The sequence below is a fragment of the Octopus bimaculoides genome, chromosome 14 (assembly GCF_046866305.1).
Source record: "Octopus bimaculoides isolate indiv1 chromosome 14, ASM4686630v1, whole genome shotgun sequence".
Classification (NCBI taxonomy): Eukaryota; Metazoa; Mollusca; class Cephalopoda; order Octopoda; family Octopodidae; genus Octopus; species Octopus bimaculoides.
The window spans coordinates 56626521-56639020 of record NC_142941.1 but is presented as its reverse complement, the minus strand read 5'-3'; the positions used below and the strand labels follow the sequence as shown (position 1 = coordinate 56639020).

Below are 12500 nucleotides of genomic sequence, written 5' to 3'. Positions count from 1 at the left end.
GAAAATTTTGAGCATTATTTAAAATTGAAATAAATAGTTTTTGTTGTAAAAATTTTGGACTGTCCCGTTTTTTTTGTTTTTTTTTTGTGAGGTGGGGCTATAATCCATTAATGGAGTGAGATATATTTTGAGGTGTGTGAAACCATTTTTACACCACTATTCTTCCCGGGTTTTCTCTGACCCTGAGTAATAGTAGCTGTCAGGGTTCCAGCCATGGGTTAAATAGCATATTAGGACATGTCTACCTATGCATGTGACAGCTGGATCCAGTGGACTCTGTGGAAGAAATTTTACAGAAGTGAAGGTAGCTGCAACAATGTATTGCGGAATGAGGAAAAACAAGATGAAGCAAGTAAGATATGTTGGTCATCCGCTGCATCCGTCTCCATCCCCAGTTATGTTGACTTGGTCTTGCTACTGGATTGAAGACAGACTTGGACAAGAGAGTTGAGTGACCTCTTCTTCACTTGCAGCAGAGTCATCCTTAAAGACAACTAGATGTTCCTCGTTGCTCTGGTGCCTGTACATATATCAAAGGGCATAGCAAGATTGGCAGAACAAGAGGTAAACTAGTGGTGTTACATCAAAGAGGTGTTCTTGCTTATAGATTCAGTTATTGACTGAGTCTATTCTGAGTATTTGTCATGCAGACTCACTATGTGTGTGTACCTCTCTCTGTCTCATATATTTATATATTTATGTGTGTATATATATTCATGTATATATATTTATGAAATTTTGTTCTTGTTCTCTTTCAGGCTGACGAAAGTATAAACGACGAACTGGAAGCTGCGCAGATGACCAAACGCCGAGTGGACCACTTGAAAGAATATGATAGCAACCAATCCAGTGCTGTGTCCTTGTGGAAGAAAACGCGCCTCGACCGAATGTTAGTAGAGTATTTTCTCAGAGCCGGCTATTACAACGCAGCACTTCGGTTGGCAAAACACTCTCATATTGAGGTATGTCAACAGCTCATACTTACCATCTCTTTCAGTTCTGACTTTTGGTGATTTGGATATGATGTGTATGGGGGACTGTTCAAATGTCACATTTTGTCTGAGGAAAGGGGACAGTTGTACTTTTTCTTGTCGACTTGCTTAGAAAGACAGGGTATCTAAGCTTGTACCTAGACCAGGCACAATCAAACTGTGGCCCATGAAACTTCCTGAATGTCACACCTAATGAAAAATTACCTTGAAATTTTCTTAGCAGTGTGACCCACCTGAATATGAGCTATGTGTCATGAGGCCAGCGTCTCAATACAGGTTCCCCATGCTTAGTCTAGACCAGTTCAGTGGCTCTCACTCATTTTTTACCTATGGACCCCTTTGATTCCTATGTTATTCAGGTGGACCTTAATAGTGATTCAATGTTTTTAAAAGCCCCATTATTATTAGGAATTGTATAAAAAATTGTTTAAAATATTGTGAGTATTGCAGAAGTATAACCAGTTTATTGGACATGAATTCTAACAACAAAATATTACATGGGCCCTTAAGGGTTATATGGACCCTAGTTGAGAACCGCTAGTCTGAACTATCACTCTCTTTTCCATCATTCCTTCCTTCCACTCCGATTCCTTCTCCCACCACTCCCATTATAGTCCTGCTCTTCTTTCACCCTCTTCATCGTCACTACCTTCTCTTCACCCTTGTTGTCATATCTGTAGTGAATAAACAAAGACAACATAGATTAGAGAAGACTCTTGAGTGTTGCACAGAACCAGGCGATCTCCCCAGTGCAGACACCATGAGAAAAATGCACCCCGGTACATTTATTAAGTGGTTGGCATATGAATGAAGACAGTGTGGAGTCGAGAGGACTCTTTAGTGTGACTAGAGATATGACAACTTCCGTATGGTTTGCGGTACATATTGTGGTTGCCAAAATGAAATGAAGGTGTGATATGTGGTTCTCTGATCCATCTATAAGGGAAGTAACTCAAACACGAACTGGTTCAGATTGTGACAACCTGTGTAATGTATGTTAACATGGAAAACAGATGTACAATGGTGATTCATTATATATATATATATATATATATATATATATATATATATATATATATATATATATATACACACACACATAAAATGTTCACAACATAATTTCTTTGTCATTTAAATTTCTATACACACAAAAACACACACAGATACACACTTTATATAGACATGTATACACCCACCCACACATATATGCACAAACAAATACATATATGTATGTTTAATTATTTGTCGATTGATACAGTGATAAAAAAAAAAAAATTTAATTTTTGTCTCATCTGGTAATTGAACTGGTCTCTCACACACACACACACACACACACACACGCTCACACACTCACATACTCATACATATGTACATGCATACACACATACATATGTGTATGTATGTGTGTATTTATGAACTACTCGCTGATAAACTGTTTTTTGTTCTCATATTTGTTTTTTTTTTTTTTACATGGCAGGATTTAACAAATATTGATCTATTTTTAACTTCAAAAGAAGTGGAAGAGTCTCTTCTACGGCGGGAGACGTGTCTTTGTTTATCTTGGTGCCATGACAACAAATCAAAACTGCGGAAATTAAAGGTGAGCTCTGCTGGTTTCACTCTTCTGACTTTGATGTTCTGTTTTAAAAATACAAGAGAAAGCATGGAGTCAGTGAGATAGATATATGTTTATTTGCAACAACAGTTTTTTTTTTTTGTGTTGTTGTTGTTGTTGATGATGATGATGATGATGATGATGCTGATGATGATGGCGGTGGGGGCGGAGGCGAATAGATTTTCAGGTGGGACAAGTGATTTTAGTTCAAACAAAGCAATTTATGATGGTGTTGTAGATTTAATCAGTAATGAGAAAGTGATGTGAAGAAAGAAGAGAGCTTGGCCACTACAACCATGCCTCAGGGAATTCTGCTGTACATTCCACAAGTCTCTCTCTACCTGTGAGCCAAACTTTATTCCATCAACCCAGTCTTTCGGTCAATCTCATACGTAGTAAATTATTACTTTTCAATGGTCAAATTCAAAGTAGGGAAAGCTGTAAATAATGGTTTCAAATGCCAGCAATTTTGAGAGAGGGTGTAAAGTAGTTAACATCGAACCCCAATGAAGGCCACAAATTCAAACCAATGCAAAACAGATGAAGTCAAGACTTTTATCAAAGAGTGCAATCAGTTGAAACATATGCATCTTAAATTCTTCAGAAATTAGAAGAATAAATAATAGAGGTAGTTCAGCTGATGGCTATAACATCTCTGGTCTTTCAGTTTTTGTGCAGAAACAAAGAAACTGTGGAAAATAGTAAATGCATTGAACAACCAAAGCAAGCAGTCTCCAAATATTTATTGCCATCATTCAACAAGTCCACTTCCAATCCAAAGAGTCAGTAAAGACATTTAATAAACCATTCAGTAATATTAGCAGACATACCAGACTGTAAACTTCATGCAACCACCAGAAAGATAAACAGAAATGACAAAATTGACAGCATTAAATTCAAGAAAGATAAGGTAGAATTGATAATGATTTAAAAAAAAAAAAAAAAAATTTTTTAAATTTAAATAACTCGGTAGCAGAGGATTCAGACAATGTGGCTATATTTCTTTGGAAAAATTTTGGCAAATTTGGTATCATGTGCTCGGTAAGTGTTTTCAGTCTGTCATATGGGAACTGTCCAATCTTGGCAAGCTAGAAAACCTCCTCGGTTATAGTCTCTCTTATGAATCTTTGCGAAGCTGGAACTGACACAGCATCATACAAACGAGTATCCTTTTTGAATCTAATTGCAAAAGTCTTTCAAAAATTTCTTCTACTCCCAGTCTTGCATCCTGCCAAAAATACCTGTGTGGATTCAAGACTCAACACTCCACAATTAAGCTTTCTTCCCAGCCACATTGTTCGGGGTTCAGTCCCACTGCATGGCACCTTTAGCAAGTGCCTTCTGTTATAGCCTTGGGCTGACCTAAGGCTTGTTAGTGGATTTGGTCGAAGGAACCTTTATTTCACATTGCCCCAGTTCACCCAGCTGGCAAAAATGAGAACTTCGTTAAGGGTTGCACATGTCTGTGGAGTGCTCAGCCACTTGCATGTTAATTTCACGAGCAGACTGTTCTGCTGATCTGATTAACTGAAACACTCATTGTCTTAACTGATTGTGCCAGTTATTTCACCTTTCAGAACTTAAATCAAATGTGACTTCATTCATTTAACTTTTAAACTGCCTACTTCCATTATCATTTCTCACCCAAACACTGTCTCTGCAGCACCAATCTAAGACACTAAGTCACATTCAATACAATGTTGACTTTTTCATTACAATATTGAGGAATAACAGATTGTATTCAACATAGAAACGGCATTCTGAAACCTTGGACTGGCTGTAATCAAGAACAGGATAAATTTACAATTACAACATCCTACAACTGAATTAGTTGGCCAATTCTCAGTTTTGTACGGCCAGTCTGGAGCCCACTAGTGTCTGGCATAATACAAGAAATGCAAATTGTACAAAATGCTGCGATTTAATTTGCCACTGATTACCATAGACTTGCAAGAAAAAACAATTTACCCACAAGGACAAAAATGCTGGAAGTCCAACTACACTAATATCTTCTGGTGTTACCATGTCTAGTCTGATGCCATAACAGAAGTCACATATACCACAAGTTATCTTTAAATATGATCTACAAACAAATAATGAACATTATTTACATTTGACGGATATTTGTCCTCATCTTGTTTGTTGATAGTGACAGGCAAAATTGTTTGTCACACTGTGGCACAATTTATCAATGATTACCATAATTGGTTTCACATTTTAGCACAATGCCAGCAATTTTGTAGGGGGAAGGGTTAAGTCGATTACATCAACCCCAATGATCAACTGCTAATTATTTTATTGACCCTGAAAGGACGAAAAGCAAAGTCGACCTTGATGGAATTTGAACTCAGAATGTAAGGATAGACAAAATGCTGCTAAACATTTTGCCCAGCATGCTAATGATTCTATCAACTTGCCACCTTTGATCTCTGTAATAATGGTTTCACATTTCAGAGAGGAAGGGGGTCAGTTGATTACATTTACCCCCAGCGGTCAACTGGTACTTATTTTCTTGCCCCGCCGAGAAGATGAAAGGCATAGTCGACCCTGGTGGAATTTGAATTCAGAACATAAAGATGGACGAAAGATGCTAAAAAAAATGTTCCCAGTGTACTAATGATTCCGATAGCTTGCCACTTTCGGAAAAAGAAGAGGAAAAGGGGGAAGAATATGTATTAGGATGATAGTGGTAGTAATAGCAGCTAGACATATGTCTGTAAATATCTGTAATGTTGTTACTGATTATATTGACAAATAATGACTATGATGATGCTTTTGCTTTGAAGTCAATAAAGCTTGTAATGTTTACAATCTCTATTATAGACATACTCATACATGTGTCTAACATATACGTGTATGTGTGTGTGTGAAAGAAAGATCTATAGTTGCTGAATATTGAGTAGAACAGGTAATTTTATGTCATCATCATCATCGTCATCATCATCATCGTCATCATCATCATCGTCATCGTCATCATCATCATCGTCATCATCATCATCGTCATCGTCATTGTCATTTTTATTATGTGTTTTTGTTACTTTTTCCAGATAGGTTTACAGTTAAATTCTTGTCACACAATTTCACTCGTGTCTGTTGCAACAAACACCATCCTTACACTAATATGTCACAATGCAACAGAGACACACACACACACACACACACACACACGCGTGTCTTACACAACTTCACCACTCTACCGTAACACTTCCTCCCAACCTGCCACGATACAATACCTCCATACCTCCACCACATCTTTACCACTCTCACAACACAACACATGTTGACCAGTCTGTCATACAACACTTCCTCCAGTCTGTTATATTACGACTATTTATTGCAATTTGAGTGACCATGTAGAGCAGTGGTTCCCAAAGTTGGCGGTACTGCTCCCCCCCCCCCCTGGAGGTGATGGAAAGATCCAGGGGGACATTGAAGAAAAATTGGGCAATGGATGTAAAAAAACAAACAAACAAAATAATGGGTTAATTAGGTTAAGTTTAATTTGTGAAATACTGCTGTTTTGAATTTTCTGCAGAAAATAGTCTCTGTCTGTGATGGTGAACAGGGTGGGGCACTAGGAATGTGGCCTTAGAACCAAGGGGGTGGCAGCCTGAAAAAGTTTGGGAACCACTGATGTAGAGGCGCCTTCATTGGTTCATGGCTATGATGATGATGATGAGCATCATCAACACCATCATCATTTCATGTTTTTTTGGTTTTTTTCAAGCCTGGTACTTGTTCTATTGATCTCTTTTGCCACACTGCTAAGTTACAGGGATGTAAACACACCAACACTTGTTGTCAAACAGTGGTGGTGGACAAACACACACACACATGTGTGTGTATATATATATGTGTGTGTGTGTGTGTACACAACAAGCTTCTTTCAGTTTCCCTCAATGAAATCCACAAGGCTTTGGTCAGCCTGAGGCTATGGTAGAAGACACTTGCCGAAGATGCCACACAGTGGGATTGAACCCGTAAGCATGATGCTGGGAAGCAAGCTTCTTACCACACAGCCACGGTGATAATGTACCAGCACTGAACTTGTCTTGTGAGTTGTACTCTGTGTAATGTCTTGGACACCATTGAGACCAAGTCATCAAAGTAGGGGCTCCATGCACCACCCCGACCACCACCACCATCACCACCACCACCTTGCCTCCCTTCTTCTTCGTTCTTCTCGGCTCTTGGGCTCAGTCCAATGGTACCACCGATGTTGATTCACTTCATAATGCAGATGACATTGAAGCTGCACTACCGAATCATGTGACATTTAATATCTGTATTGTCAATCACGTTGTTGTTGTTGTCGTCATCGTTACTGTTGTTGTTGTTGTTGTTGCTGACATTGTTGTCATCAGCAGTCATTGTTGTTGGTGCTTCCTCTCTCTTTCTCTTTCTCTCACTACTTCTCTTGTTTCTTGTAAATAATCAAACTCACCACCGCCACCATGTTGACCAATCCTTCTAACCAGTTCCACTCGTAAACCATCCATACATGTGTTTCAAATTGCGATATTTCTCATGTTTCTTGCTGCACAATAACATGTATAGTGGGGGGGGGGGAGAAGAAAAAAAGGCAATAAAGCAAGGTCTGCAGCTCTGATAAATTTGAGACACGAAATAAATAAATAAATGAATGAACGAATAAATAAATAAATGAATACAGGAAAGTAAACAGACCCCTCCTGCTTCTCTTCTTCGTTTTTCCTCTTCTGCCCTCCCTCCTCCCACCACCACCACCTTTGCTGCTGCTGCTGCCACTCTTGACAGACCCTTGAGACTGTTCAAAATGAAATGGAGAAAGTGATGAAGTGAGGGAGTGAGAGAGAGATGGAGATAGAAAGGAGAGAGAGAGAGAGAAGGAATTGAATAAACCAAGGGAGAGAAATTATTAGAAAGAGACAGACAGACAGACAGAGAAAAGAAAGGTGAGAGAAAGGAATTAAGTGGGAACAGAAAGTTAAAGGAAGAAAGGGAAAGAAAGAAGTACATCCTGCGTTTGTGTGCCATCAGCCAATGGTGGGGGGGGGGGAGGGATATAAACATGGTATTTTAGACGAGGCGGAGGAGGAGGAGATGGTGGGATGGTGTAGTAGTAGTAGAGTTCAATGATTGGAGAGGGAGACATAGATGTAGGGGTAGTGGGAAGAGATTGTGTGTGTGTGTATGTGTGTGTGAGAGAGAGTGTGTATGTTATAGGTTTGTTGTACATTTATTAAAAATGATTGTTTTGAGTAAACATTACATATATATATATATATATATATATATATATATATATATATATATATATATATATATATATATATATATATATATATATATATATATACACATATATATATATATATATATATATATATATATATATCACATTATATATCCATACAGATACAAAAAACATACATGCACACGCCCTCACCTACACGCATGAATAAAAGCAATATTAAGCAAAAGAGAACTCGATGCTAGAATGCAGAGTACAATGTCTATTTGTTCAAGGGATAGTCTTTTGTTGCATTATTACTATTAGTTTCACCATAACATTGCTCTTCCGATAATGTTTCATCATTCATCTTCTTGTGTTATTTTAAAAATAGAAATACAGATCTTTTCTCGTATTCCACTTAACTCTTTTGCATTTAAACTGGCTACATCCAGCCCACACATTCCATTTGTTTTATTATGTTCAAACCAGTCAGATCCAGCTTTCCACACCTACCCTACAATGCCATTCTAAAAATAGACACACACATTATCAAAATCTCAAAGCTATGAGATAATGGATGATTTATTCAAGACAATCATCACCATCGTTTAGCGTCTGCTTTCCATGCTAGCATGGGTTGGACGATTTGACTGAGGACTGGCAAACCAGATTGGCTACACCAGGCTCCAATCTGATGTGGCAGAGTTTCTACAGCTGGATGCCCTTCCTAACGATAATCACTCCAAGAGTGTAGTGGGTGCTTTTACATGCCACCGGCACGAAGGCCAGTCAGGCGGTACTGGCAACGGCCATGCTCAAAATGGTGTATTTTACGTGCCACCTGCACAGGAGCCAGTCCAGCGGCACTGGCAACGACCTCGCTCAAATGCAACTTGGGTTGCAAAGTAGCAGTTGCTAAGTATATTTATTATGGAAGGGAGGTCTCTAACTTTATTACTAATTAACCAAGTAAGTATTGTATGAAGACAAAAGGAATTAGAAAATAGAAAAAAAAAAAAAACGAAAATGTGTTTGAGATTTCTTGTTTGCCTCATCAGCATATCAAGTTTCTATGTAATTAATTTATTAAAAGAAATGAGGTCACACTAACTCTTTTATTAATTAGGCACTAATCATAACTAAAAAGATGTAAGACTGTGATTTCATGTTACTCCTGCTGGGATGGCATTAAGGTATTTATGTAGGGCCTTTGCATGTGAGGGCATGAAGAGATTAATTCTGCATCTATTCAGTTTTTTTTTTTTAGTTTGGTGTTTCAAAATCAGTAACTTTTCCAGGGTGCAAGGATACAAAATACATTTGTTCGTAATAAGTTGGTGCTTTATAAAAGGGCTGACATTTAGCAGATTGTTATTCAGTATGCAGTGTTTTGTTATTTAAAAAAAAAAAAACCCCCATATATGTGTAGCTTGTTTGGTTAGCAGTCTTCTTTGTAATATCCTAGATGTATAATTATGTTAATGAAGCTGGCCCTTAAATTAGTTCATTGTCACATCTGTGTAATCAATACCATTTTGGTTAATGTTAGATGTGATAGTGGTTGCTTTGGGTATAGCCTTTGAGAGTGGCATTTGCCACTCTGCGTTCTGTTGGATATGTTCTGATGATGTAAACCTGTCGCTTTTTACTAATTATTCATGGATGTTCATGCATTAACGAAGTTCAGTTCATTTGTGTTGAAAAGCTAGTTTTATGTAAATCTGTATTAAAGATTTCCCAACAGTAGAAGAGGTGGATCATATTATTACAAGATGGAGAAAAGTTTTTTTTTTTTCTTCTTCTTCTTTTGCTTGTCTATGTATTTACGTTTATCGAAATGATGGATTATACCACATGATTTTTCTTCTGCTCTTCTTCATATTAGATCATGTGTGTCTATTTCTATTACATATTATTTAAGGATTTCAATTGATCAAACAACTGGAACACGCATTGTTGTAACTGATACAAGATCCATCATGTTGTGTGCGTATGCATCCATGTGAGTGTGAACATGTGTATGCACAAAATTTGTATCTATATATATATGTTTGCTTGCAGCAGAGGTGTATTCCCTAATGAATGCAGAGCTAAGTGGTGTATATTGACTGCAATGTTTGTGCATTGTTACATCACTCGTGTGTGTGCGTGCGTGTGTGCGTGTACAAAGAAGCAGATGTGAACAAAATTATAAGCACACATCCACAAATGAGCATCTAGGCTTGTGTCTGCCAGAGTGCAAGCATGGACACTCATGTGCGCATGAGTGTAAGCGAATGCATGTTGGTGCATATCATTTCGCATTTGCAAACATGCAGCAATGCAAGATCATACCATGAGTCATCGGTTCTTTAGCTTCTGACATCAGTGTTCGTGGTGGCGGAGGCGGGCGTTCGGTGGTGTGCTGGGTGGACGGGTGAGTGGGAGGTCTCTGTGTGTTAGTAGTGATTGTGGTCGCAACAGAGGTGGTCGTGAGACAGATGGGATCACACAGATTGTGGTGACAATGCAGTGGGTGGTGGTGGTGGTGGTGGTGCTGGTGGTGCTGGTGGCAATGGCGGTGGCAGCGGTAATGGTGTTTGTGATGGTAGCATTGGAGAAAGTAGTAGTAGTAGTGATAGTGTTGATGGTGGTGGTGAAACAGATGGGATCACACAAATAGTTGTGTCAGTACATGTGGTGGTGATAATAGTCATGGTAGAATTGGTGGTGACAGTAGCAGTGGTGGTGGTCATGGTAGACTTGCTGGTGGTAGTGGTGGTGAAACAGATGGGATCACACAACTTGTAGTGTCAAGTAGTGGTGGTATAGGCAGTAATGATTGTCCTGGTGAGGCAAGTGACAGGTGGTGGTGGTGGTGGTGGTGGTGGTGACAGATGGGCTCAAATAGATTGTGGTGTTGATGGCGGCAGTGGTGGTACCACTTGTTTGATATTAATTGCAGGGAGGACAATGAATGGCATTGGTGTCCTAATAGTGATGACGATGAGGAGGATGATGATGATGATGATGATGACTGGAAGGGTTAATGCCATGTGTATACATCCATCCCATAATGCAATGCTTCCCAAATAGCTGCACCCAGTTCTTTTCGCTTCTATCATTTCAGATCATTTCAATCCTTTCTAAATCAGTTTTTGTTTATTGACCGATGTCACTGAGGTCCCACCCAGCTCCTTGCTTCCCTTCCGAATAACCACTCATTTCCACAACTCTTCCCCTCTCTACCTATTCTTATCTGATATATGTAAACATGCAAAACACTTTTGTATTCTACAGTGACATAATTAACAAAACATTTATAGGTAAATGATAAAGGACTCTAGAATGCATAGTGACTAGAGATTTGTGAGTACTACCCACACGCAAGCACGCATGCACGGAGGGGTGCTGATAAGTTCCTGGTTTTAAGGTTATTGCGAAAGACCTGGTTGGAGGCCCAACCTTCCGAGTTCTTTTACAGGGCTTGGAAAAACTGAAGGACTGCTGCAAGAAGTGTGCGGATCTGAGAGGGGAATATGTTGAATAAAATCATAACTAACTGATTCTCCTGTATTTTCTTTTACCCCAAGCCAGGAACTTTTCTGCACCCCCTCATATATATATATATATATATATGTATATATATATATATATATATATATATATATGTATATATATATATATATAGGTATGTATGTATGTGTGTGTCTGTGTTTGTGTTTGTACCACCCACCATCGCTTGACAACCGATGTTGGTGTGTTTACGTTCCCGTAACTTATCAGTTCAGCATAGAGACCAATAGAATAAGTACTAGGCTTACAAAGAATAAGTCCTCGGGTCAATTTGTTTGACTAAAGGCGGTGCTCCAGCATGACCACAGTCAAATAACTGAAACAAATAAGAATATCCTTTACATTCTCGGAGTGGTTGGCATTAGGAAGGGCATCCAGCCATAGAAAACCTTGCCAAATCCAACTGGAGTCTGGTGCAGCCTTCCAGCATGCCTGCCCAGTCAGACCATCCAACCCATGCCAGCATGGACAATGGACGTTAAATGATGATGATGATAATGTATAGTTCACTCTGTAAAGTGGTTGGCACTAAGAAGGGTATCCAGCTTTAAGAACCATGCCGGAACAGAGAGTGGAGCTTGGTACTGTCGCCTTTCTTGCCAGCTCCTGTCAAACCCTCTAAGCCATGCCAGTGTGGAAGATGGATATTGAATGATGATGATGATCATGATGATGGTGATATATAATTCATTCATTAATATCGTCTGTAGTGTGTTCCATAGTTTTCTTTCCAGTTGTGGCCTGCCAAGTCGATACACATGTATACTCACATGCATGTATGTGCATGCAAGTATATATGTATATATTTATGCATGTACATGGGTGTGTATCATGGTATTAGAAATAATGGACAGCTTAAGATAGAGCAATAGAGTTCTGTCTTTCTATTCTATCAGGCCAACACAAACACACACATGCACACACACACACACACACACATGACCTGAGAAACATTGAGAGCAACACAAAATGCACTTTAGTGTAGAATTAGCTCCTGAGCTTCATGGTGTTTTGTATAATAACTATTCTGACACAATTATTGCTAAATCTGTAGCACCAGACAATTAATAAATAAATGAGCACAAAGGCACACATGCATACACAAAATCAGACAGACAGACAG

General features: G+C 38.8%; 1 protein-coding gene across 1 annotated transcript in view; it reads left to right on the top strand.

The window, feature by feature from the left end:
- The window catches only part of LOC106874731 (E3 ubiquitin-protein transferase MAEA), a 338771-nt gene that overhangs the window by 261076 nt on the left and 65195 nt on the right, over positions 1-12500 (top strand). The window contains exons 3-4 of the mRNA XM_089363042.1: positions 759-962; positions 2470-2592. Coding sequence (XP_089219168.1) covers positions 759-962; positions 2470-2592 — 327 coding nt within the window. The remainder of the gene's footprint in view (positions 1-758; positions 963-2469; positions 2593-12500) is intronic.